Consider the following 26,391-nt stretch of genomic DNA (forward strand, 5'->3'; position numbering starts at 1 on the left):
AAGCTCTGCTAAGCAGTGTGAGATTGCCAGAGCAGAAGCTACGTAGGATTAGGTTTACAACTCTTGAAGCCTTCTTGGCTATGTTGTTGCAGTGGGCTTTGGCACTTAAATCTTTTGTTATTAGTATACCAAGGTCTTTAACCGAGTGGGTGTTATCTGTGATAACTTGATTATTCAGTTCATATTTGGAGTTCAGATTCTTCTTCCCAATGTGTAGGACAGAGCATTTGCTAGTTGAGATTTGGAGTTGCCATGTGTTAGACCACTTAGAAACAGCGTCAAGGTCTTTTTGGAGAGTAGCTGTGTTATCGGTGGTGTTGAAGAGTTTTACATCGCCGGCGAAGAGGACACAGTGGCTTGTGATGTAATCGCAAATTCCCACCAGAGAATTATACTACCTTTACTAAAATCTTTACTTTTACTAAAATCTTTACCTTTACTAAAATATTTAAACATGTTAAAGGGTTAAATAAGGTTCAGGAGGGAAGTGTTTTTAATAGGAAAGTGAACACAATAACAAGGGGACACAATTTGAAGTTAGTTGGGGGAAAGATCAAAAGCAACGTGAGAAAATATTATTTTACTGAAAGAGTAGTAGATCCTTGGAACAAACTTCCAGCAGACGTGGTTGGTAAATCCACAGTAACTGAATTTAAACATGCCTGGGATAAACATATATCCATTGTAAGAATTTAAACATGCCTGGGATAAACATATATCCATTGTAAGAGGTATTTTTCTGCCATCAGTCTTCTAAGATTCTATCCACTTTTTAAAACACAAGGTGTGCAAAATATTCAACAAACCACGTCGCTTTTTAAAATGTTTAAAATCAAGAACTCCACCATTATGTAACCACTTTCTACCAATATTCCCATTAACCTCTACATCTTCTCTTATACCTCATTTTTCCATTTCTAGAGCTGCCTTGCATGCAAAATATCTAAATGCCATAAAGTCTGCAAATCTTGGAAACGGGATAAATTGTATGCAAAGTAGAGACAAGTTAATTAGTCTAATTTTTATAATCCTTTTCACAGAATTTGGGTAACTTGGCACTCTGTATGTTATCATTTCCTACAAACAGGGGGAAAAAATAAAGACCAAGGAATTCCCATTCTTTTAAAATGGGTCTGTAGGACCCATCCAGCAAAATGTTAAGCTGTCTTAAGTCAGGGCCAGGCAGATTTTAGGCTTTAAACATCTTTAAATATAACTGCAAGCTTGTAAACATAGTCACGTCCCATAAAATTGTCTTCCGTTCTAAAACGGGAGCTTTCACATCTGACCTTTCCCAAATATTTTTCCAAATGTTAAAATAATGCACTTGGGGAAAAGGAATCCTCAATCTGAGTATTGTATTGGCAGTTCCGTGCAAGCAAAAACTTCAGAAGAGAAGGATTTAGGGGTAGTGATTTCTGACAAAACACAGAAGTCCAGAGGTGGGGTTTCCCATGGATGGGAGCCTCATGGGAATCCCAGCAGCGCAAAAACGGGTGCTTCGGCTGGCAAAAAGGGTGAATTTTGGGCTTGCACGCATTAATCACTTTTCCATTGATTCCTATGGGAAACATTGTTTCGTCTTACAAACTTTTCACCTTAAGAACCTCGTCCCAGAACCAATTAAGTTTGTAAGACAAGGTATCACTGTATAAGGAAAGGAGAGGAATGCTTGAATTTGGTGTTTCCCTTGCCAACAGCTGAGATATTGAGCCTCACATTTTTCCAAATGTTTCTCGCTTTCCTTTTATCGTACACTCTATCCATATTTGCGTTGACTAATAGTCAACCTTGTTCTTTCTGTGCTGCTATTTTTTTTAAAGCTGTTGTAGAGATCTAATTAGGAGAGGTTAACTTCCTCCATTAAAAAAGAAATAATCAGTGAAGGATAGTTGACGAACTACAAAAATTTAGGCATTTAAAAACCCCAGGATAAAATGATGCATTCAACACAATGTACTTCTTCAAAACTGAAACTTTTTAAAATATCTGCTTTTTAGAAACAACAAGGAAATTGGTTTTCTTTCTTTAGATCAAGTTGAGAGCATATGCACCAAGACAAATCCCTTGTGTGTCCAATCACATTTGGCCAATAAAAATTCTATTCTATTCTATTCTATTGTGGAAATGTCCATGAGCATAAAAGGAATAACCTCTAGATAAGATTGGCAGCACATAAATCAAATGAATAACTAAATAAATAGTTTCCAGTAATTTATACTAAAATTTTTGCTTTTTTTTTTCAAGCATCCCAAATTCAGGTTTACCAAAATTCCTTAACTGAAAAACTAAATGAATACTCTGCTGTTAGGAGTCAACGCTGTGTTTAAACTAGTATGTTTTAGTATGCTTGTTCATGTTTATTTAGTGAAGGCTTATAAATCAAATAAATTAAATTAAGGTAACATCTCAAGAAGAAGGTGTTATTATATTTAATATATGAGATTGTAAACTAGATTCTAACCCTACAGAGAGAGCCTGTGTTTGTCTATAGTTGAGTCTATAGTTGAGTGACATCTGCTGGAGGAATTGTGGAAATGAACTTATGATTTAGAATCCATTTTTTTTCTTCTGGTTGAGGTTTTGCCACTAAAACAAACATTACTGTCACCTGGGAGCGAAATGGAGGGTGAGAGGGGTCACACACCCCCAACCCCATTTGGGGCCTAGGAAGCCTCCCTTAAGCCTCCTGAGAGTGAAAACGGGCCACAGGGGGCAGAACCTCTGAATCCCATTTGGGACCTAGGAAGCCTCCCTGAATTTACTTGAGAGCCAAAATGGGGCGTATGGTGATTCCTGGAAGGGGCAGGGAGGGGCCAGCAGCAATTTAACTACCAGTTTGCCCAAACAGCTGAATACTACCTGTTCTGTCGGGCTCTCTAGTAGAATCCTCCCAAAAATTCACAGGTACAAATTTCAGACACACCCACGTTTGAAAATTCAAAACAATGTTCTTTATAATGAAAATTCACTTAAACTAAGCCCTCTTTTGGTACAGCAAAGAGCACTCTTTCCAAACAAACTGGTAATTTGTACAAGTCCCTTATCAGTCCTGTGATACTTAGCTTGCAGCTGTGAGGTAATTCACAGTCCTTCTTCTTTCACAAAGTGACACACACTTTGCTCTGGTTTAGTTTCAAAGCAGGGAAAAAGCAGCACACAAAAAGTCAAAGTCAGCAAAGCAGTCATGAAACACAACGATCAGATAATCCTCCACAATGGCCAAACCCACAGGCTGCTATTTATAGCAGCCTCACTAATGACCACAGCCCCACCCAACCACAGGTGGCCTCATTTTCTTTGATAATAATCTCTCAGTTGTTGCTGCCTATGCATCGCTCTCCGCATGCGTGGCTGTATCATTAACTCTTGTTCTGAATCCAAGGAGGAGCTAGATAATTGATCTCCTTCTGAGCTGTCTGCCCCACTCTCCTTCTCCCTGTCACTCATGTCTTCTTGGTCAGAGGAGCCTTCATCATCAGATTCCACCGGGGGCAAAACAGGCCTGCAGCATGTGGATGTCGCCCCCACATCCACAGTCCTTGGGGCAGGAGCTGGGCCAGAGCTAACCACAACAACTACCAATGGATATAGTACACAAATACAGAGGAACACTAAGAATCTCCCTAGGGGAGCATACAAGCAAGCAAGATGGAACAGGCTATGCCTCCGAATAAAATAAATGATAGAACTGCTAACAGATCAAAATATTTTACTTGAATTGTTTGCTACTTAATGAATTTGCTAAATTGCATATCGGTGTGAAGTTTTTTTAGAGAGTTATTTCAGTAAACACTGATTACTTGTTATCACAATTAAAAAATGTAACACATTTTTTGTAGCACGTCATTAATTATAATAGCCCAAGATTTATTGTTAAATTGCTGCTCCATCTAATTACAATTGCCCCTGCAAGGTTAACATTAAATTGATTTATTTTTAAGTTCCTCCCAGGTAACAGAGCTTTTATTGTACGGGCAAGACTACAGTCACAGAATTATACATGGGGCCCAGATAGTATGGTTTTTATTACTTTTCTGTATTTTTCCACATTTTTTCTCCTTTGCTATCCTCCCCCCCTCCTCTGCCCTCCCCTCCCCTCTTTTTTTGCCATTGAAAATTTATTATGGAGGCAAACATTTTAAAATTTCATGAGCCTTCCTTGTGAAAACAGCCTAGAGCTTGACAGAAATTCAAGGCCAAGTAAAAGGATTTATTTCATTTATTTATTGCAATAAATGTATTATTTATTGCATCTAATAAATGTATTGTGTTCATTAGATGCATATTGTTATTATGCTGACCTTAGATTTTTGACTTCAGTTTTACATTTCATTGTAAAATTCTCAAAGGAGAGCTTAGTTTAACTTGTAGGTTAGGAGGGAAGTGTTTTTAATAGGAAAGTGAACACAAGAACAAGGGGACACAATCTGAAGTTAGTTGGGGGAAAGATCAAAAGCAACATGAAAAAATATTATTTTACTGAAAGAGTAGTAGATCCTTGGAACAAACTTCCAGCAGACGTGGTAGATAAATCCACAGTAACTGAATTTAAACATGCCTGGGATAAACATAGATCCATCCTAAGATAAAATACAGGAAATAGTATAAGGGCAGACTAGATGGACCATGAGGTCTTTTTCTGCCGTCAGACCTCTATGTTTCTATGTTAGAAATGCATGGCAAAAGAAAAAAAAATTGGAAACTGTAATCTAACGTAATTTAGATACTGTTTTTTTCCCCTTAAAATAATTTTTGCAAATCATTTTGCAAAATAGACTGAGGGATCATCTGTAAGATAAAATCAGAACACAAGCAGATTTGAAGTAGAATTTTATATTAAACATACACTGTATTAAGTACCTATTAAGTATACTGTAATTATTTCATGATAAAGAGAGCTGTAGAACAAATTGCTGGAGGAAAAGTTGGAACCCAAGAGTCAAAATAACAATCGTTTGCTCAGGTGGTTTTAAATCATGAGACCTTGACATGAGAGACATTGGTGTTGATTCACTTTGGTGTCCCTTTTAGCTTGAAGTCATCCATTAAAGTCTGTCTGTCTGTCTGTCTGTCTGTCTGTCTGTCTGTCTGTCTGTCTGTCTACCTACCTACCTACCTATCTACCTATCTACCTATCTACCTATCTACCTATCTACCTATCTACCTATCTACCTATCTACCTATCTACCTATCTACTTATCTACCTATCTACCTACCTATCTATCTACCTACCTACCTACCTATCTATCTATCTCTATCATCTATCTATCTATCTATCTATCTATCTATCTATCTACCTAACCTACCTACCTACCTACCTACCTACCTACCTACCTACCTATCTACTTATCTACCTATCTATCTATCTATCTATCTATCTATCTATCTATCTATCTATCTATCTATCTATCTATCTCAGGGACTGCCTTCTGCTGCACGAATCCCAGCGACCAGTTGGGTCCCACAGAGTGGTCCTTCTCCGGGTCCCGTCAACTAAACAATGTCGTTTGGCGGGGCCCAGGGGAAGAGCCTTCTCTGTGGTGGCCCCGGCCCTCTGGAACCAACTCCCCCCAGAGATTAGAATTGCCCCCACCCTCCTCGCCTTTTGTAAGCTCCTTAAAACCCAACTCTGCCGTCAGACATGGGGAAACTGAGATATTCTTTCCCCCTAGGCCTTTACAATTTATGCATGGTACGTTTGTTTGTATGTATGTTTGGTTTTACAATAAGGGTTTTTTAGTTGTTTTAGTATTGGATTTACATGCTGTTTTTTATTACTGTTGTTAGCCGCCCCAAATCTACAGAGAGGGTTAGGGCATACAAATCCAATAAATAAATAAACTATACATACAGCTCAAAAAAATAAAGGAAACACTCAAATAACACATCCTAGATCTGAATGAACGAAATATTCTCACTGAATATTTCATTTGCACAACTATTCCATTGGCACAACAGCATGTAAAATTGACTGTCAATCAGTGTTGCTTTCTAAGTAGACAGTTTGATTTCACAGAAATTTGATTTACTTGAAGTTATATTCTGGTTTTTTTAAGTGTTCCCTTTATTTTTTTTGAGCAGTGTATTTATTCATGAACAAACCCAACCAAAACAACTTTTTAAAAAGTCTTCTGTTTTTGCTTGCTCTCGCCCTTTTCAAATTGTACAGTATAGAAAGGGACGAAACCTTATTGGGAGTTTCTTGGGGAGATTAAAACCCAGCCTCTGATCTCTGCATGCCACAAGTCTTCAATTATGCACTCTTCTCACTGCCAAAATTTCACTGTTATCTTTCAACTGTGGAGTATTTTTTTAAAAACACACACACACACCCAACAACCGAGGAAATAGTTCCTTACTTCTCTGCTCCGGTTGCAGAATTGCACCCTAGCGCAAATAGAAACATAGAAACATAGAAGACTGACGGCAGAAAAAGACCTCATGGTCCATCTAGTCTGCCCTTATACTATTTCCTGTATTTTATCTTAGGATGGATCTATGTTTATCCCAGGCATGTTTAAATTCAGTTACTGTGGATTTACCAACCACGTCTGCTGGAAGTTTGTTCCAAGGATCTACTACTCTTTCAGTAAAATAATATCTTCTCACATTGCTTTTGATCTTTCCCCCAACTAACTTCAGATTGTGTCCCCTTGTTCTTGTGTTCACTTTCCTATTAAAAACACTTCCCTCCTGAACCTTATTTAACCCTTTAACGTATTTAAATGTTTCGATCATGTCCCCCCTTTTCCTTCTGTCCTCCAGACTATACAGATTGAGTTCATTAAGTCTTTCCTGATACGTTTGATGCTTAAGACCTTCCACCATTCTTGTAGCCCGTCTTTGGACCCGTTCAATTTTGTCAATATCTTTTTTGTAGGTGAGGTCTCCAGAACTGAACACAGTACTCCAAATGTGGTCTCACCAGCGCTCTATATAAGGGGATCACAATCTCCCTCTTCCTGCTTGTTATACCTCTAGCTATGCAGCCAAGCATCCTACTTGCTTTCCCTACCGCCCGATCACACTGCTCACCCATTTTGAGACTGTCAGAAATCACTACCCCTAAATCCTCCTCTTCTGAAGTTTTTGCTAACAGAAGACAGCCGATCTAGCTTTGTGGCTGAGGCTCAAGGCTTCACATATGTTAAAATGTGAAATGCGCTTTGCTTTGAAGCCTAACCACAGCCAGGGAGCTGTAATTGCTGCCTTTGATTGCGCCGACTTCACTTGCGGGTTAGGCTTTGCTTGGGCTTGCCTGGCTTGGCCAAACTTCAGCTGCAGCCCTCCAGTGGAGCCTTAGATGTGGGGAGTCTTCCGTCTCCGTAGCACATACCTGTGGTTTCTTGAAAGAAATCCTGGCCTGACCTGTTTCATATCTGCTAGGAAACTCCATTATGTTCCTTTAAGGCTCCAATCAGTTTTATAGGTAGGAAATGGAAAGGATCTCCAATTGTTACTGGTTTTTTTAGCATCCAGTTACAGGAGGCAATGTTGCTGCTATCATTTTTATTGGGTGAAGGAAGGACTTCAATTCTCGGACTTTAAGCAAGACAACAAGATCTAAGTATTGCCCACAAGATCATATGCTGTAACGTCCTGCCTGTCGGCGACTACTTCAGCTTCAACCACAACAACACAAGAGCACACCACAGATTTAAACTTAATATTAACCGCTCTAAACTTGACTGTAAAAAAATATGACTTCAGTAACCAAGTTGTCGAAGCGTGGAACTCATTACCGGACTCCATAGTGTCATCCCCAAACCCCTAACACTTTACCCTTAGATTATCTACGGTTGACCTATCCAGATTCCTAAGAGGTCAGTAAGGGGCGAGTACAAGTGCACTAGAGTGCCTTCTGTCCCCTGTCTTATTGCTCTCCTATATCTCCTATACCTTTCTTCTATTCCTATATCTCTTCTTCTATTCTTTCATTGATATGTTCTATTCCTATAACTTCTATTCTTTCTTAGATATATTTTACTATGAGTATCTCCTCTATAACCTTCATCATGTATTTTACCATGTGTATGTATATATATACAGTATACCCACTAAAACTCTAATTGTGTATTGGACAAAATAAATAAATAAAATAAATAAACTAACTGTAGGCTGCAGAATTTATGTTGAAAGAAGTAAAAAGCAGAGACATACATTTAAAGTTTGGTGGCACCCTATTTTTTTATTTATTTGTTTGTTTTGTCAAGTATATATTGGTGGTATACAAAGATATAATAATATTTTATATTAATAAAGCATGAATGAATTCGATAAGTAAAATTGGAATATAAGAATAGAGGTGGTTTCGAAAGATTTATAAAAATGGAATTAGTGAATAATAGATAATTTATGGTACACTTAAAATGTATTTTTTTTCTCTTTTTTTTCTTTTTTAATATTTTCAATGTTTGTGACTTGATAGACTATATACGGTTTTTTATATTTAAGTAAAATGTGTAAAGAGAAATAGGAGACACTATGGTCTACCAGTTAATTAGAATGTTAGAAATATTGTTTATTTGTCTGTATATATTTAAGGGAACATTAATGAAGAGATACATGATGATTGTGATTGCTGGAGGACAAGATTAGATAAATTTTGTTTTGCAATAAGGGAGAAAGAATTTATAGGGAAATTAATAATTTTGTATTATGAATTTCTTTTCTGGGATTATACAAGAGTTACTAACAAAAGACTGCATTTTATTGTACTAGAATTAGAAGATTTTGGCAATGGATTAAAGTGTATGAAGGAAAACACACACAAAAATTATACACCCCCCTCCCAAAAATGATATAATAATACTTATATACATGATACTAGTAAAAGAAAAACATTAGAACAGGGGACAGAAGGCACTCTGGTGCACTTATGCACACCCCTTACTTCTATAATAAATACAAATCTAATAAATAATAATAATAATCTCTTAGGAATCGGGAGAGGTCAACAGTTTTGGGGTTTAGGTTATGATAGAACAAAGTCTGGTAGTGAGCTCCATGTATCAACTACTCGGTTACTGAAGTATTTCCTATAGTCAAATTTAGAGCGGCTTACTTTGTTTGTATCTGTTGTGTGCTCATGTGTTGTTGTGGTTAAAGCTGAAGTAGTCATTGATAGGAAGGACGTTGTTTACCGTCTTATAAAAATTAGCATGCAGACCTTTCAGATGTATAAAAATGGGATCCATTAAGACTAGATAAGTGGCCAAAACAATGGAAACTGCAGTTCAATGTTTCCAAATATAAAATAATGCACATGGGGAAAAGGAATCCTCAATCTGAGTATTGTATTGGTAGTTCTATGTTAGCAAAAACTTCAGAAGAGAAGGATTTAGGAGTAGTGATTCTGACAAAATGGGTGAACAGTGCAGTCAGGGGGTAGGGAAAGCAAGCAGAATGCTTGGCTGCATAGCTAGAGGTATAACAAGCAAGAAGAGGGAGATTGTGATCCCACTGTATAGAGCGCTATTGAGACCACACAATACTGTGTTCAGTTCTGGAGACCTTGCCTACAAAAAGATATTGATAAAATTGAACGGGTCCAAAGACGGGCGACAAGAATGGTGGAAGGTCTTAAGCATAAAACTTATCAGGAAAGACTTAATGAACTCAATCTGTATAGTCTGGAGGACAGAAGGAAAAGGGGGGACATGATCGAAACATTTAAATATGTCAAAGGGTTAAATAAGGTTCAGGAGGGAAGTGTTTTTAATAGGAAAGTGAACACAAGAACAAGGGGGCACAATCTGAGGTTAGTTGGGGGGAAAGAGCAGAATAAACGTAAAAAAATATTATTTGACTGAAAGAGTAGTAGATTCTTTGAACAAACTTCCAGCAGACGTGGTTGGTAAATCCACAGTCACTGAATTTAAACATGCCTGGGATAAACATATATCCATCCTAAGATAAAATACAGGAAATAGTATAAGGGCAGACTAGATGGACCATGAGGTCTTTTTCTGCCGTCAGTCTTCTAAGTTTCTATGTTTCTAGTTGGGGGGAAAAAGCAGAAGAAACGTAAAAAAATATTATTTGACTGAAAGAGCAGTAGATTCTTTGAACAAACTTCCAGAAGACGTGGTTGGTAAATCCACAGTCACTGAATTTAAACATGCCTGGGATAAACATATGTCCACCCTAAGATAAAATACAGGAAATAGTATAAGGGCAGACTAGATGGACCATGAGGTCTTTTTCTGCCGTCAATCTTCTATGTTTCTATGACTAACAGTGATGCTTGCAAAAAACATCACAGCTACTGCCGGCGTCAATCCCATTTCTGAAAAGGGTGGGCTAGAGAAAGACTGGACATTATTTTCATCTCCCCACTTCAAAGAGAGGCTTCTGGAAAGAGAGCGGGTGTGGGTTGAGGGGACGGGAACCCATCTCAACAGAAGATCATTTCATTTCCTCCAGTAAGGAACATTTTCCCTGACTGTAACCGAGAATTGCTCTGAATTGCTTTGCTTGTGCCGTGAACTGCTGGCGTGGTGCCTGAAGGCTATCCCTCAACAGGAAACAGAATGTTTTAATGTAAGGCTGAAAGGAAAACCTTCACAGGAAGAGCAACCTGGACCAAACCTTTGAAAATCTGGGATGAAAAGGCCGAAAATAAATATAAATCTGCAGGGTGCTCTCTTTCCAGTGGGTTCTCTGCTTTTTTTTGCTTGGCCTCTACTATGTCCTCCTTGAAAAAAGTCCTTCAGGGTTCCCTTTGATCCTCTTCTCTTCTTGGACATTTTTTTTTAAAAAAAGACAGAAACATGAGGCTTTTTAAAATAGTTATTATAAGATGATTTCACAATGCAATTAGAATTACGTGACTCAGATCCACACCACTGCAGTTGAAGGGGTTGGCTTTCTTCCCCAGAGGATACCGGGATCGGTTTTTTTTCAAAGGTTAGGGAGATTTAATGTGAAAAAAGAATAAAATAAAATAAAACCTCTGCAAAATAACCTCATTGCCTTGATCATATGTTTATATTCATTCGTGGTGGTGAATGTGCGTAAGGGAAATGTATCCTGCAACCTTAAAAGCATGATTAGGGTCTATGTTCTTGAACAGTTATTTTCCTGATATATTTATAGTAATATTATTATTATTATTATTTATTAGATTTGTATGCCGCCCCTCTCCGAAGACTCGGGGCGGCTAACAACAATGAAGAAGACAATGTAACAAATCTAGTATTAAAAATAATCTAAAAAACCCCAATTTAAGAAACCAATCATACATACAGACATACCATGTATAAATTCTATAAGCCTAGGGGGAAGGGAATATCTCAATTCCCCCATGCCTGACGACAGAGGTGGGTTTTAAGGAGCTAATGAAAGGCAAGGAGGGTGGGGGCAACTCTGATATCTGGGGGGAGCTGGTTCCAGAGGGTCGGGGCCGCCACAGAGAAGGCTCTTCTCCTGGGTCCTGCCAAATGACATTGTTTAGTCGACGGAACCCGGAGAAGGCCAACTCTGTGGGACCTAACCGGTCGCTGGGATTCGTGTGGCAGAAGGTGGTCCCGGAGATATTCTGGTCCGATGCCATGAAGGGCTTTATAGGTCATAACCAACACTTTGAATTGTGACCGGAAATTGATCGGCAACCAATGCAGACTGCGGAGTGTTGGAGTAACATGGGCATACCTGGGGAAGCCCATGACTGCTCTCACAGCTGCATTCTGCACGATCTGAAGTTTCCGAACACTTTTCAAAGGTAGCCCCATGTAGAGGGCATTACATCCACTTCCTCATCTGGCAGGTGTTTAGTAACCTAGAGTAACAATGCAATGTGAATGGATTTAGTAAACACATTTATATTCATGTTAATATGGTACTCTAAAACTAGTTAGTTTTAAAGTATCATATGATTAAAATTAGTTAAAACAAACTAAAAAAGTGTTTTGTGTTGTACATATTTGGACATGAATTTGAAAGATCAGCTAAGTGACAGTATCTAAATAACTTGGCCAAATGTTCTAACTTTTATGTAACTAAACTACCTACAATCATGTTTATGTAAAAACATGGGGCAATTCATTTAGGCAAAAACATAATAGATCCTTGATATATTATTGTAGCCTTTCGTTGGGTGTATCATCCATCATCAATGTTTTAATTTGGATTCCTGCATTGGGTAGGTAGTGGCATTTGATAGCCAAATTGATCCCTTCTAACTGCTTGGTGATTTGAAATGTTTTTTCCCCCTAACCGATGTGTCCAAATTCAGGGATCTGATGATCATGGACTAGAATTTACCATCAATTCTGCAATATAGTATAGTATAGTATAGTATAGTATAGTATAGTATAGTATAGTATAGTATAGTATAGTATAGTATAGTATAGTATAGTATAGTATAGTATAGTATAGTAGTATAGTATAGTATAGTATAGTATAGTATAGTATAGTATAGTATAGTATAGTATTTATTTATTTATTTATTTGATTTTTATGCCGCCCTTCTCCTTAGACTCAGGGCGGCTTACATGTTAGCAATAGCACTTTTGAACAGAGCCAGCCTATTGCCCCCACAATCCGGGTCCTCATTTTACCCACCTCGGAAGGATGGAAGGCTGAGTCAACCTTGAGCCGGTGGTGAGATTTGAACCGCTGACCTACAGATCTACAGTCAGCTTCAGTGGCCTGCAGTACAGCACTCTACCTGCTGCGCCACCCCGGCTCTTTCCGGTATAGTATAGTATAGTATAGTACAGTGTTGCCTCAATTTTCGCGGGTTCGAACTTCGCGAATAGCCTACACCACGGTGTTTTAAAAAAGAATTAATTAAAAAATACTTCACGGGTTTTTTTTCTATACCACGGTTTTTCCCGCCCAATAATACCACACGTCATCGCCAAACTTTCGTCTGCCATTGCTGATTGGCCAAAATCTCGGCCCATCAGCATTTTTATCGCAAAAAAAATAATTATTGTTAAGAAATAATTATGTTTATAAATATCAGGATCACTAAGTGTCTTATTCAATGGTGAGTACCAGTAATAATGGTGAGTAAATGGTTGTTAAGAGAATGGGAAATGGTAATTTAGGGGTTTAAAGTGTTAAGGGATGGCTTGTGATATTGTTCATAGCCAAAAATGGTGTATTTACTTTCGCATCTCTACTTTGCGGAAATTCGACTTTCACGGGCGGTTTTGGAATGCATCCCCCCGCGAAAATCGAGGGAACACTGTATAGTATAATATAGTATAGGATAGGATAGGATAGGATATCATAGCATATCATAGGATAGCATAGCATGCACATGTGCACCAAGCCAAATCTCTCGTGAGGATGCAAGCTAAAAGCGAGATTTCAGCAATTTTTGCTGATTTTTTCTTCTGCACATGCGTGGAAGCAAAAATATTGGCGAAAATAACTGAAATCTCACTCTTGTGTGTCCTCTGGCTGCACATGTGCAGAAGTCCAATCTTGTGCTGAAGGGGACACGTGTGACCAATGGGGTGTGCGTGCCCACAACAACATCCGAGGGAGCTCCAGTAGGAATAGAATAGAATAGAGTAGAGTAGAGTAGAGTAGACTAGAGTAGAATAGAATAGAATAGAATAGGTGGGTCAAATGAGGACCCGGATTGTGGGGGCAATAGCCTAGCTCTGTTAAAAAGTGCTATTGCTAACATGTTGTAAGCCGCCCTGAGTCTAAGGAGAAGGGCGGCATAAAAATTGAATGAATGAATGAATGAATGAATGAATGAATGAATGAATGAACGAACGAACAAACAAACAAACAAACAAACAAACAATAAATGTGCATCCACCACTTGTGCAAATGGAGCTTCGCATTCTAATCTGCCACTTATGTGTTCAGGATCCCAATAAACTGTGGAGTGGTACTGATCCACGTACCAGGGGTTGAGTACCTTGATCTAAGGCAGTGATGGTGACCCTATGGCATGGGTGCTACAGGTGGCACATGGAGTCATATCGGCTGGCACGCGAGTCTTAGCCCAGCTCCAATGCTCCGAGTTTTTGGAGAAGGACAGCATGCAAATCTATTATTATTATTATTATTATTATTATTATTATTATTATTATTATCATTATTACTTTTTGTATGCCACCCAGCTGATTTCTGGCTTGCGCAGAGGCTCGGGGAGGGTATATTTTTGGCTTCCAGAGATCCTCCAGGGGGATGGGGAGGGCGCTTTTACCCTCCCTCAGCTCCAGGGAAGCCTTTGGAGCCTGGGCAGGGAGAAACACAAGTCTACTGGGCCCACCAAACATTGGGAAACCGGCCGTTTCCAGCTTCCAGAGGGCCTCCACGGGGCAGGGGAAGCTGTTTTTGCCCTCTGCAGGCATTGAATTATGGGTGTGGACATTTGCGCAGGCACAACATGTCGATGCTCTTTTGTCACCCGAGAAAAAAAATGTTTACCGATCTAAGGTATTACCTGCATAAGAGTATAATTAAACCATTGAATAATACATAGTAAACTACCTTGATATACAATTCTGAAAAACGTTTCCTGTATTGTTCTTTGCAGGTGGAAAGCTACCCGCATTCCCAACCTGCAAGACGAAGGCAGCGACATCAGGGCCTCTTCTTGAAATGGAAGCTTGTTGAAATCTCCGTGGATGTCCTTCATGTAAACAGGCCTGTGAGGAGTCTGTCTAAGGGTGTCAAATTTTACCCTGGTGTCCCTGCTGAAGACATTGAACCATAAAGACAATCACTACCATGTCCCTTCACCGTCACAGAATTCCGAGCCCAAACTCAAAAAGGAGAGCCAAGGGTAGCATTTCAAATCTCCGTTTTTATCTCCAGTCCGCCTTACTCTCCTCCATTCGTATCTTCTGTGTTGTCAGTGCTGAGTCAACAACAAAATAGTTCAGCTGTATCTGTTTTGCTTGTCAATAGAATGATCTAAGGCGGCGGCGGCATCGCTGGCGTCCATCTTGCCCGTTCACACTGAAGGAACCAAAACGTCATTTCTTGAGGAAGACATTATCTGGTTTAATTAACGGCGCAAAAGGACGGATCTTGGTTTTTCAGATAAACTTGAATGCTTCTATATTTTAGTTGTTGGCCTGGTGTACATTTTTACTGACTTTGAGGTTTTAAAGGAGCATTGAAATCCCATCCCACCCGACGTTTTCTTTTTAATAAAAGTTTTTTTTTCAATAAAAGTCGTTTTCTTTTTTGGAGAAGAAAAAGTCGTTTTCTTTTTTGGAGAAGAACAAAGGATTTGGAGGAGAAAGCCCTTTTGTTTTTGGATAAACTATTTGTAACACATGAAATCCTTGTATATGTACACTAAACATGTGATCCACTTCATCTCTTTATATGTGTAAAAGCAACATACTTTATTGGATCTGATTTCAGTAAACTCTCCTACTCACTTATCTGAATTTCCTTGGTTTTATTTTGGTTTTTTTTTAAAGCCCAGCACTTGGATTATTATTACTTTGAATGTTCTGTACTTGTATCTGTTTCTGTTAGCCTGTTTAGTGGGATTTTATGCCAGTTGTTGAAACGAACATTGATGTACCCAAGGTTTTTTTTTGTTGTTCAAGGCCTAGCCTTTGCTTTAAAAAAAAGAAGAGAACAACCAATATATATTTTGTCATTCCAATTTGAGTTAATGTGCTGAGCATTTTTGTTGTTGTTTTCATGTTTTTTTAAAAAATAAAAGCTTTGTAATAAAACTACCAAATACTTATTTTTTGGGCTTGGTTAAAGTTATGTTTGATTCATTTTGTTTCATGTGGCAGCTTCAGTAGAGACATATGAAGATAATTTGGTGGCGAGTCTGCTCTTTGAAAATATGTATGTTCACATAGGGGGAAAAAAAAGATGCAATCCAATGTTTTTATTGACAAAAATTATCCTACTCAACTGAAAGGGAGCCCCATTTCCCCATGTCTGCTTATATGAGTGTTCTGTTGGGCTCTCTGGTAGACTCCTCCCGAAAATTCACAGGTACAAATTTCAGACACACACACGTTTGAAAATTCAAAACAATGTTCTTTATAATGAAAATTCACTTAAACTAAGCCCTCTTTTGGTATAGCAAAGAGCACTGGTCTCCAAACAAACTGGTAATTTGTACAAGTCCCTTATCAGTTCTGTGATACTTAGCTTGCAGCTGTGAGGCAATTCACAGTCCTTCTTTCACAAAGTGACACACACTTTGCTCTGGTTTAGTTTCAAAGCAGGGAAAAATCAGCACACAAAGATCAAAGTCAGGAAAGCAGGCACGAAACACAACAATCAGATAATCCTCCACAATGGCCAAACCCACAGGCTGCTATTTATAGCAGCCTCACTAATTACCACAACCCCACCCAACCACAGGTGGCCTCATTTTCTTTTATAATAATCTCTCAGTTGTTGCTGCCTATGCATCACTCTCCGCATGCATGGCTGTATCATTAACTCTTGTTCTGAATCCAAGGAGGAGCTAGATAATTGATCTCCTTCTGAGCTGTCTGCCCCACTCTCTTCCTCCCTGTCACTCATGTCTTCTTGGTCAGAGGAGCCTTCATCAGCAGATTCCACCGGGTGGGCAAAACAGGCCTGCAGCAGGTGGATGTCTCCCCCACATCCACAGTCCTTGGGGCAGGAGCTGGGCCAGAGCTAACCACAACACAATCTAAAATTAAAATGTTGGTACTGCACAAAAGGCATTACTTTGTATAGTACAAGTCCTTAGAGATAACAGTGCGTCTCCCAAAGTGGGTCATGCTTTACTCTAAGCCTCCCACCCAACCGTTAATTTTTTATTTAAATGATGATTCTGCTTTTTCAAGCTAAAGGTTGCTCTTAAAAAACCCCAACAACTACGGATCAAGCAAATTTTTAAAATTTGAATTGAAATGAAATGGATGGATATGATTCCTGCCTAGGTTATTTAATTATTGCTCTTTTCTGGAATCTCATTTTACTGGAATTTCTGGAGTTATGCTGGAAACTTCTGATGAATATTTTTATTGCTCCTACATGCTATCTATCTATCTATCTATCTATCTATCTATCTATCTATCTATCTATCTATCTATCTATCTATCTATTTATTATTTAGATTTGTATGCCGCCCCTCTCCGCAGACTCGGGGCGGCTCACAACAAAGTGAAACAATTTACAACAAATCTAAATTACAGTTTAAAAATATCTTAAAAAACCCATTTTCTAAACAAACATACATACAGACATACCATTCATAAATTGTATATGCCTGGGGGAGATGTCTCAGTTCCCCCATGCCTGACGACAAAGGTGGGTCTTAAGGAGCTTACGAAAGGCAAGGAGAGTAGGGGCCGTTCTAATCTCTGGGGGGAGTTGGTTCTAGAGGGTCGGGGCCGCCACAGAGAAGGCTCTTCCCCTGGGGCCCGCCAACCGACATTGTTTAGTTGACGGGACCCGGAGAAGGCCCACTCTGTGGGACCTAATCAGTCGCTGGGATTCGTGCGGCAGCAGGCAGTCTCGGAGATATTCTGGTCCAGTGCCATGTAGGGCTTTATAGGTCATAACCAACACTTATTATTTTGCACAATGGCACAACTGTTTTTCAACTGAGGAACTATGAACTATAGACGTTGGATCTACAGCTGGCCTTGTCTTTGGGGCTCTTTAGTGAAGTTCAAATGTGCATAGTCTCTGTCTGTTCTTGCATTTTAACTTACGCCGCAGTGTGGATTCACTGGCAAAAAAAATGCCTTGCAGCTTTCAAATTACCTTTGCACAAAGAAGATATAATAATCTTTTAAAAATATTTGAACACATTACAAGTTTTCCTTATTCAATTTCTCTTTTTCTTGAACATCTGTGCACAGTACTGAGGACTGCAGGTTGTGACTTAACCTGACAACTCCACCAAGACTTAATCTTGATTTATTACTTCTTTGTAATACGAGCAACTTCCAGGTAGTTGTGGAACACACACTCTTGATCTTAGAAAAAACAACAACACTGCTTAGGATGTATCTGGCCTTCAAATATACCCAACAGTAGAGCCCCATTCTCTAAAAGCAGAGGTGCTCAATCCCTGGGCGGCAGACCAGTCCCGTTCTGCAGCCTTTTGGGAACTGGGCCACATGAGAGTGTAAAAAGTTATTTGCACATGTGAGGGAGGGAGGTTGCAAGCACAAAACTATCCTTTCCCTCTCCTGCTTCTGCTGCCCCTCTTCCCACTTCTGCTGGTCCACGGAGCCAGAAAGACTGTGGATCATTGCATTAAAATGAGCTGAGGTGGCGCAGTGGGTAGAGTGCAGTACTGCAGGCCACTAAAGCTTACTGCTTAATACCACTCTACTACGCCCTGGTCTGACCACACCTGGAGTACTGTGTTCAGTTCTGGTCACACTTCAAAAGAGACATTGAAACTCTGGAGGTGCAAAAAAGAGCAACCAAAATGATCAGGGGTCTAGAAACCAAGACTTGCGAAGAGAGACTGCGGGAACTGGGCATGGATAGCCTAGAGAAAAGGAGGGCCAGAGCAGACATGATAGCAGAGAGGAGGGGATCACTTTATTCTTCAGGGAAACAGAGGGCCGGACGAGGAACAACGGCTGGAAGCTGACCAAGGAGAGATTCAACATGGAGATAAGGAGGAACTTCCTGACGGTCAGATCGATCAACCAATGGAACAACCTACCAGCGGACGTTGTTAACTCCAACACTCTGGACATTTTAAAGAGAAGATTGAACTGCCACTTGACTGGTGTACTATAGGGTTCCTGCTTGGGCAGGGGGTTGAACTCGATGGCCGTCATGGTCCCTTTCAACTCTAACAATAAATAAATCTGCAGGTCAGTGGTTCAAATCTCATCACCAGCTCAAGATTGACTCAGCCTTTCATCCTTTAAGTAGAAGGGTGGCATGAAAAAAAATCAAATAGATAGACAGACAGACAGACAGACAGACAGTTTCCCTTTATGGCATTTTATCCCTTGCAATGTCCTGAGTGACCTCACAGCTTTCCTATGCAAAAGAGGATCAAGAGAAATCAATGAGGTTCAATGTTCTAAGTTTCAACCAGTACCATTTAAGTGCATTTCACCCTAAGATCTAAGTAGTTAGTAACAGTTTTGCTTCAATAAATATGATGGCTACTTAACAAATTGCCAACAGCACTAAGAGAATCATACAAATTCAATTCTTAGTATTTAGCATCATATCTTATTTTTTATTTCTGTAAGATACTCCAAGGATTCCTATGAGCACACCAGGAAGAACTGAGGCAGTTTCTCAACCATTAAGGGCAATACTATTATTCTGTCCTATTACAGAACATCATTAATTAGTTTTATAACCTGTATTTTTCTCCAAGGGGCAAAAATAGCTTTCCAATTCTCCTTTCCGCCCACCCCAAAATGCTGTGAGTGATTTTCCATGGCTGTAGACAGATTCAATTTTGTATTTCCTGTTGCTAGTTCAATGACTTAACTCAGCGGCCCCCAAATTTTGGCAACTTTTAAGACTTGTGCATTTCAACTCCCAGAATTCTCCAGCTAATTTCTGGGAGTTACAATAGAATAGAATTTTTTATTGAACAAGTGTGATAGGACACACAAGGAATTTATCTTTGGTGCATATGCTCTGAGTGTACATAAAATAAAATATACATTTGTCAAAAATCAGGATGTACAACACTTAATGATTGTCCTAGGGGTCAAATAAGCAATCAGAAAACAATATGGCTTTGGACCAGATTACCTCCGGAACCGCCTGCTACCGCATGAATCCCAGCGACCGATAAGGTCCCACAGAGTTGGCCTTCTCCGGGTCCCGTCGACTAAACAATGTCGTTTGGCGGGCCCCAGGGGAAGAGCCTTCTCTGTGGCGGCCCCGGCCCTCTGGAACCAACTCACCCTGGAGATTAGAATTGCCCCCACCCTCCCTGTCTTTCATAAACTACTCAAGACTCATTTATACCGCCAGGCATGGGGGAGTTGAGATATTCCTTCCCCCTAGGCCATTACAAGTTATGCATGGTATTCTTGTGTGTATGTTTGGTTTTATAATAAGGGTTTTTAGTTGTTTTATTATTGGATTGTCACATGCTGCTTTTATCATTGTTGTTAGCCGCCGGCATACAAATCCAATAAATTATTATTATTATTATTATTATTATTATTATTATTATTAGTAAAAATCTTAAGGATACAAGCAACAGGTTACAGTCATACAGTCATAAATGGGAGGAGATGGGTGATAGCAATGATGAGAAAAAACTAGTAGTAATAGTAGTGCAGCCTTAGTAAATAGTTTGACAGTGTTGAGAGAATTATTTGTTTAGCAGAGTGATGGCATTTGGGGAAAAAACTGTTCTTGTGTCGTTGTCTTGATGGTGCACAGTGCTCTATAGCAACATTTTGAGGATAGAAGTTGAAACAGTTTATGTCCAGAATGTTAGAGGTCAGTAAATATTTTCATAGCCTTCTTTTTTGACTCATGCAGTGTGTAGGTCCTCAATGGAAAGTAGGTTGGCAGCAAATGTTTTTTCTGCAGTTCTTGAGTTGACATCCAGAAGTGTTAAAGTTGACAAATTTGAGGCCCCCTGACTTAACCATTGCATCATATTGATTTTCAATGTCGAAACAGTTCCTGCAAGTTACCATTTAGTTTTACGTTTTAAGGTGGTCTATTTATATTTGTTTAACATGGAAGTAATATTTTCTCCTGTTTAAAAAAACAGTCCCTCCTGCCTTCTTGCTAATGTTCATTTTCTGTAGCAATCTTGTCTTATATGATGCAGGCACAGACATGCAAATTGATTTGATATACAAAGGCATAAAAGAGTATATATGCTGTGTGCTAATCTGAATGAGTATAATTTATTACTGAATAGTGTTATTGGCTGAAAGGGAAAACATTAATTCATATCCTGCTTTTATACTGCCACCTACTGGGAGGGAAATCAAAGTTTAAGTTTAAGTTTAATCAGATTTGTATGCCGCCCCTCTCCGCAGACTCGGGGGGGGGGGGCTCACACCAATAGCAATACAATGTAAGACAAATCCAATATTTAAATTAATTTAAAAACACCACAAGTTAAAAACCAATCATACACACTAGCATACCATGCATAAATTTTATAAGCCTAGGGGGAAGGAACATGTCAATTCCCCCATGCCTGACGACAGAGGTGGGTTTTAAGGAGCTTACGAAAGGCTAGGAGGGTGGGGGCAACTCTGATATCTGGGGGGAGTTGGTTCCAAAGGGTCGGGGCCGCCACAGAGAAGGCTCTTCCCCTGGGCCCCGCCAAACGACATTGTTTAGTTGACGGGACCCGGAGAAGGCCAACTCTGTGGGACCTAACTGGTCGCTGGGATTCGTGCGGCAGAAGGCGGTCCCGGAGATATTCTGGTCCAGTGCCATGAAGGGCTTTATAGGTCATAACCAACACTTTGAATTGTGACCGGAAACTGATCGGCAACCAATGCAGACTGCGGAGTGTTGGAGTAACATGGGCATGTTTAGGAAAGCCCATGATAGCTCTCGCAGCTGCATTCTGCACGATCTGAAGTTTCCGAACACTTTTCAAAGGTAGCCCCATGTAGAGAGCATTACAGTAGTCGAGCCTCGAGGTGATGAGGGCATGAGTGACTGTGAGCAGTGACTCCCGGTCCAAATAGGGCCGCAACTGGTGCACCATGCGAACCTGGGCAAACGCCCCCCTCGCCACAGCCGAAAGATGTTTCTCTAATGTGAGCTGTGGATCGAGGAGGACGCCCAAGTTGCGAACCCTCTCTGAGGGGGTTAGTGACTCCCCCCCCCAGGGTGATGGACGGACAGATGGAATTGTCCTTGGGAGGCAAAACCCACAGCCACTCCGTCTTGCAGTATTTTATTCGTATTAAAATTTCTACTAGTTGGATGGAGGATTCTAAACCTGAGATGTATTTAGATCCACGGTAGTTTCAAAAAAGGCACTTCGATGTGTAAAGCTCCCAATAAATCCCAGTGATTTAAAATTTCACATTGTGGAAATAAATTGCTCAGCCTTTATAAACAAGATATAGCACTGATTGGTTTTTATGGCCCTAATTGAGCAGTATTATAAATACTGTATGGAAATGCTCAGCAGCTTTTCTTAGGCATGTCAGAAAAACATGGCACGTTGCAGAGTTCATTTGTATTTGTAAAATCCTTCCCCAGTCTTCTTCCCAAGTTTCTTCTCCTCTACCAACTGATTTAGAAGTTGGCTTGGAGCAAAAAGAGGATTGTCCGGTTCCAATGAATGCCATCCTAATTGAGGGGAGAGAAAACATACAGGCATTAACACCTCAATCTGACAATGTATTTGTGAGTGATATAGGGGAAGGTTTGGTAGGGACGGTTTGCCTATTTGCCGATGACTCTAAAGTGTGCAATAGGGTTGATATTCCTGGAGGGGTCTGTAATATGGTAAATGATTTAGCTTTACTAGATAAATGGTCAAAGCAATGGAAACTGCAGTTTAATGTTTCCAAATGTAAAATAATGCACTTGGGGAAAAGGAAGTGTTTTTAATAGGAAAGTGAACACAAGAACAAGGGGACACAATCTGAAGTTAGTTGGGGGAAAGATCAATAGCATGGACCATGAGGTCTTTTTCTGCCGTCAGTCTTCTATGTTTCTATGTTTCTATCACAGATATAGTGGTACCTCTACCTAAGAACGTCTCTACTTACGAACTTTTCTACATAAGATCCGGGTGTTCAAGATTTTTTTGCCTCTTCTCAAGAACCATTTTCCACTTACAAATCTGAGCCTCCGAAATTGTAACCGGAAAAGGCAGGGAGAAGCCTCCGTGGGGCCTCTCAAAGAATCTCCTGGGAGGAAACAGGGCCGGAAAAGGCGGGGAGAAGCCTCCATGGGGCCTCTCTAGGAATCTCCTGGGAGGAAACAGAGTCTCCACCCTCCCTGTGGTTTCCCCAATCGCACGCATTATTTGCTTTTACATTGATTCCTATGGGAAAAATTGCTTAGAAACAAATGTGGTCTCACCAGCGCTCTATGTAAGGGGATCACAATCTCCCTCTTCCTGCTTGTTATACCTCTAGCTATGCAGCCAAGCATCCTACTTGCTTTTCCTACTGCCCGACCGCCTTCTTCTTACAAACTTTTCTACTTAAGAACCTGGTCACGGAACGAATTAAGTTCGTAAGTAGAGGTACCACTGTACTTATCTTCTTCTTTTTAATGACCCCATAAATCATTGCAGGGTGGAGTTTGGCCAACTGAATTCTAGCAAAGAGTTCACTGACCGGATACCCTTTCTGTCACCATGCAGAGTTCTGTTCAGCAGATATATTCTCATTGTTCTCAGAGAGAGAAACATGTCTCTACCTAGGATCGAACTTACAGCCTCCTGACTGTGAGGCAAGACTGTACTTATATATTTTTCATCCACAACTAATTACATTTTTTAAACAAAGCGATAAAGCTGGCTGCCATATTTGTACCCTAAACAAAACAAGAAGAGAATTTCAGTTAAATAGTATGACTGTGATGAGATGAAGTCGGTTGAATGGTTTTAAGTTTTTTGGATTTTTAAGATTAGGTTTTAAATGTATTGATTTTCAAATGTAGCTCTTGGATTTTATAACTGTTTATTTTGTATTCTTTTGTGCTGTAAGACGCCCTGAGTCCCCTGGAGAAGGGCAGCCTGGAAGTCAAAACAATGAATGAATAAATGAATGAATGAATAAATATTGCAGCCCTTTTAAAGACTATGTTCAAGTAGTTAATTAGGATTAAGGTAGTTAACCTAATCCTATAGACAAATTGGGAGGTCTAAGTGATAAACAGAATAATTTTCAAGGTAGGAATTGCACCATTAATCTTTTTTTCTGGGAATTTTACTCCACATAACAAATCTCAGATTATTGATAATACTTTTTTAAAAATAGAATTACAGTGGTCCCCCGAGTTTCGCGATCCCGATCTTCGTTAAACGCTATTTCGCGATTTTTCCACCCGGAAGTAAAAACACCATCTGCGCATGCGCGCCCCTTTTTTCTATGGCCACGCATGCGTAGATGGTGGAGTTTGCGTTCCCCCGGCAGATCAGCTGCTGGGCGGCTTCCCTGGGTCTTCCCCCTCTTGCTGGCGGGAGGGCGAGCGGCGGGCATCAGCGAGGAGCCGGGGTTTCCCCTTTGCGTGGTTGGCCGGTAAGACCCCAGCGCCGCTTCCCAGCTGAGTCCCGAAGCCAAACGCGGAAGTTCGCCTTTGCCTTCTGGCTTCAGGACTCAGCTGGGAAGCGGTGCGAGTGAACGGCGTGGGCGGGCGAAGGGCGGGCGAGCGGCGGGCATCAGCGAGGAGCCGGGGTTTCCCCTTTGCGTGGTTGGCCGGTAAGACCCCAGCGCCGCTTCCCAGCTGAGTCCCGAAGCCAAACGCGGAAGTTCGCCTTTGCCTTCTGGCTTCAGGACTCAGCTGGGAAGCGGCGCGAGCAAACGGCGTGGGCGGGCGAAGAAGCGGCGGGCGCGTCAGCAGCGAGGAGTTTGCGTGGGCGGCGGGGAAACCCCAATCTTCGGCTCCTCGCTGCTGCGGCGGAAGTAAAAACACCATCTGCGCATGCGCAGATGGTGTTTTTACTTCCGCACCGCTACTTCGCGAAGAATCGATTGTCGCGAGGGGTCCTGGAACGGAACCCTCGCGATAATCGGGGGACCACTGTAGTGGGAAAAATACTCCTAGAGTTATTACATTATTATGTTTTGTTGTATTGGCCAGTCAAGCCTGCCTGCCCCTTGCTGTTGGTTCCACAGTTATAGAAACAATGTCAGAAGAGTAAGCATAGACAAACTGATCACATTTGTTGCCTTAGGGCAGTGGGTGAAACATCACCATCAAAAAGAAGTAATTTTTCAATCCAGCGTGACTGTTTTTAGATTTTTCAAATAGAACTTATGATATACATACCATCCATAATGAATTTACTGGTATCTAAGCCGACATAGTCTAAGAGTTCAAATGGGCCCATAGGATGTCCTGCCCCAAGTTTCATGGCAACATCAATATCTTCCTTTGATGCATCTCCTAGACAAAAGATTGACAGTTGAATTGGCAGAGGGCTACATCTCTTCTTTCATTTTATTTATTTATTTATTGGATTTGTATGCCACCCCTCTCCGGAGACTCGGGGCGGCTAACAGCAATAATAGGACAGCGTACAATAATAATCCAATAATAAAAACGATTAAAAACCCATTAATATAAAAACCAAACATACATACAGACATACCATGCATAAAATTGTAAAGGCCTAGGGGGAAAGAGTATCTCAGTTCCCCCATGCCTGGCGGCAGAGGTGGGTTTTAAGCAGCTTACGAAAGGCAAGGAGGGTGGCGGTAATTCTAATTTCTGGGGGGAGTTGGTTCCAGAGGGCCGGGGCCGCCACAGAGAAGGCTCTTCCCCTGGGTCCCGCCAAGCGACATTGTTTAGTTGACGGGACCCAGAGAAGACCCACTCTGTGGGACCTAACTGGTCGCTGGGATTCGTGCAGCAGAAGGCGGTCCCTGAGATTTTGTTTACCAGTCAAATTTATATAGCTGTCCGGATCACTAAAAGTGACTCTTGTTGGTGAATAAGAATCAAGTTTATAGCATTACACAACACAACTCAAAATCAAAATTCTAGTAAATCAGCAGTTTTATAAAAGAGTGTTGACTAAGGCATTGCATGATTATATCACAAAAGCCCCAAAACTATTGCCCAGAGAAGCACCCAATTGAAAAGCTTCTTATTAGTACCCATAATTCAAAATGGCTTCCCTTTGAGTATATCTACCTACCTACCAAGCAGTGTCTCTAAGGAATCACTCTCATACATTTCAATGGCAAGAATAATAGTCATTGTTCTGTCGAGCTCTCTGGTAGACTCCTCCCAAAAATTCACAGGTACAAATTTCAGACAAACACACATTTGAAAATTCAAAACAATGTTCTTTATAATGAAAAGTCACTTAAACCAAGCCCTCTTTTTGTATAGCAAAGAGCCCTCGTCTCCAAACAAACTGGTAATTTGTACAAGTCCCTTATCAGTTCTGTGATACTTAGCTTGCAGCTGTGAGGCAATTCACAGTTCTTTTTTCACAAAGTGAAACACACTTTGCCCTGGTTTAGTTTCAAAGCAGGGAAAAATCAGCACACAAAAGGTCCAAGTCAGTAAAGCAGTCACAAAACACAACGATCAGATAATCCTCCACAATGGCCAAACCCACAGGCTGCTATTTACAGCAGCCTCACTAATGACCACAGCCCCACCCAACCACAGGTGGCCTCATTTTCTTTGATAATAATCTCTCAGTTGTTGTTGCCTATGCATCGCTCTCCGCATGCGTGGCTGTATCATTAACTCTTGTTCTGAATCCAAGGAGGAGCTAGATAATTGATCTCCTTCTGAGCTGTCTGCCCCACTCTCCTCCTCCCTGTCACT

The 26,391-nt window shown here is 40.5% G+C and overlaps 2 protein-coding genes across 4 annotated transcripts in view; one reads left to right on the forward strand and one right to left on the reverse strand.

Moving 5' to 3' along the window:
• The window catches only part of LEF1 (lymphoid enhancer binding factor 1), a 140,618-nt gene extending 124,944 nt beyond the window's left edge, over nucleotides 1-15,674 (forward strand). For 2 of the 3 annotated variants that reach the window (XM_070757896.1, XM_070757897.1), the window contains one exon: nucleotides 14,513-15,674. Coding sequence is in view for 1 of the 3 variants with exons in the window: in XM_070757898.1 (XP_070613999.1) it covers nucleotides 14,513-14,592 (80 nt within the window). In the remaining 2 variants the exon portion in view is untranslated. The remainder of the gene's footprint in view (nucleotides 1-14,512) is intronic. The other variant, XM_070757898.1, reaches the window with a different exon arrangement.
• A 6,286-nt stretch (nucleotides 15,675-21,960) lies between these two features.
• HADH (hydroxyacyl-CoA dehydrogenase) overlaps nucleotides 21,961-26,391 on the reverse strand; it is a 37,877-nt gene continuing 33,446 nt past the window's right edge. The window contains exons 7-8 of the mRNA XM_070757920.1: nucleotides 24,877-24,993; nucleotides 21,961-22,218 (exon numbers count right to left, since the gene is read on the reverse strand). Coding sequence (XP_070614021.1) covers nucleotides 22,100-22,218; nucleotides 24,877-24,993 — 236 coding nt within the window. The 3' untranslated portion in view covers nucleotides 21,961-22,099. The remainder of the gene's footprint in view (nucleotides 22,219-24,876; nucleotides 24,994-26,391) is intronic.

Source organism: Erythrolamprus reginae, chromosome 7 (genome assembly GCF_031021105.1).
Source record: "Erythrolamprus reginae isolate rEryReg1 chromosome 7, rEryReg1.hap1, whole genome shotgun sequence".
Lineage (NCBI taxonomy): Eukaryota > Metazoa > Chordata > Lepidosauria > Squamata > Dipsadidae > Erythrolamprus > Erythrolamprus reginae.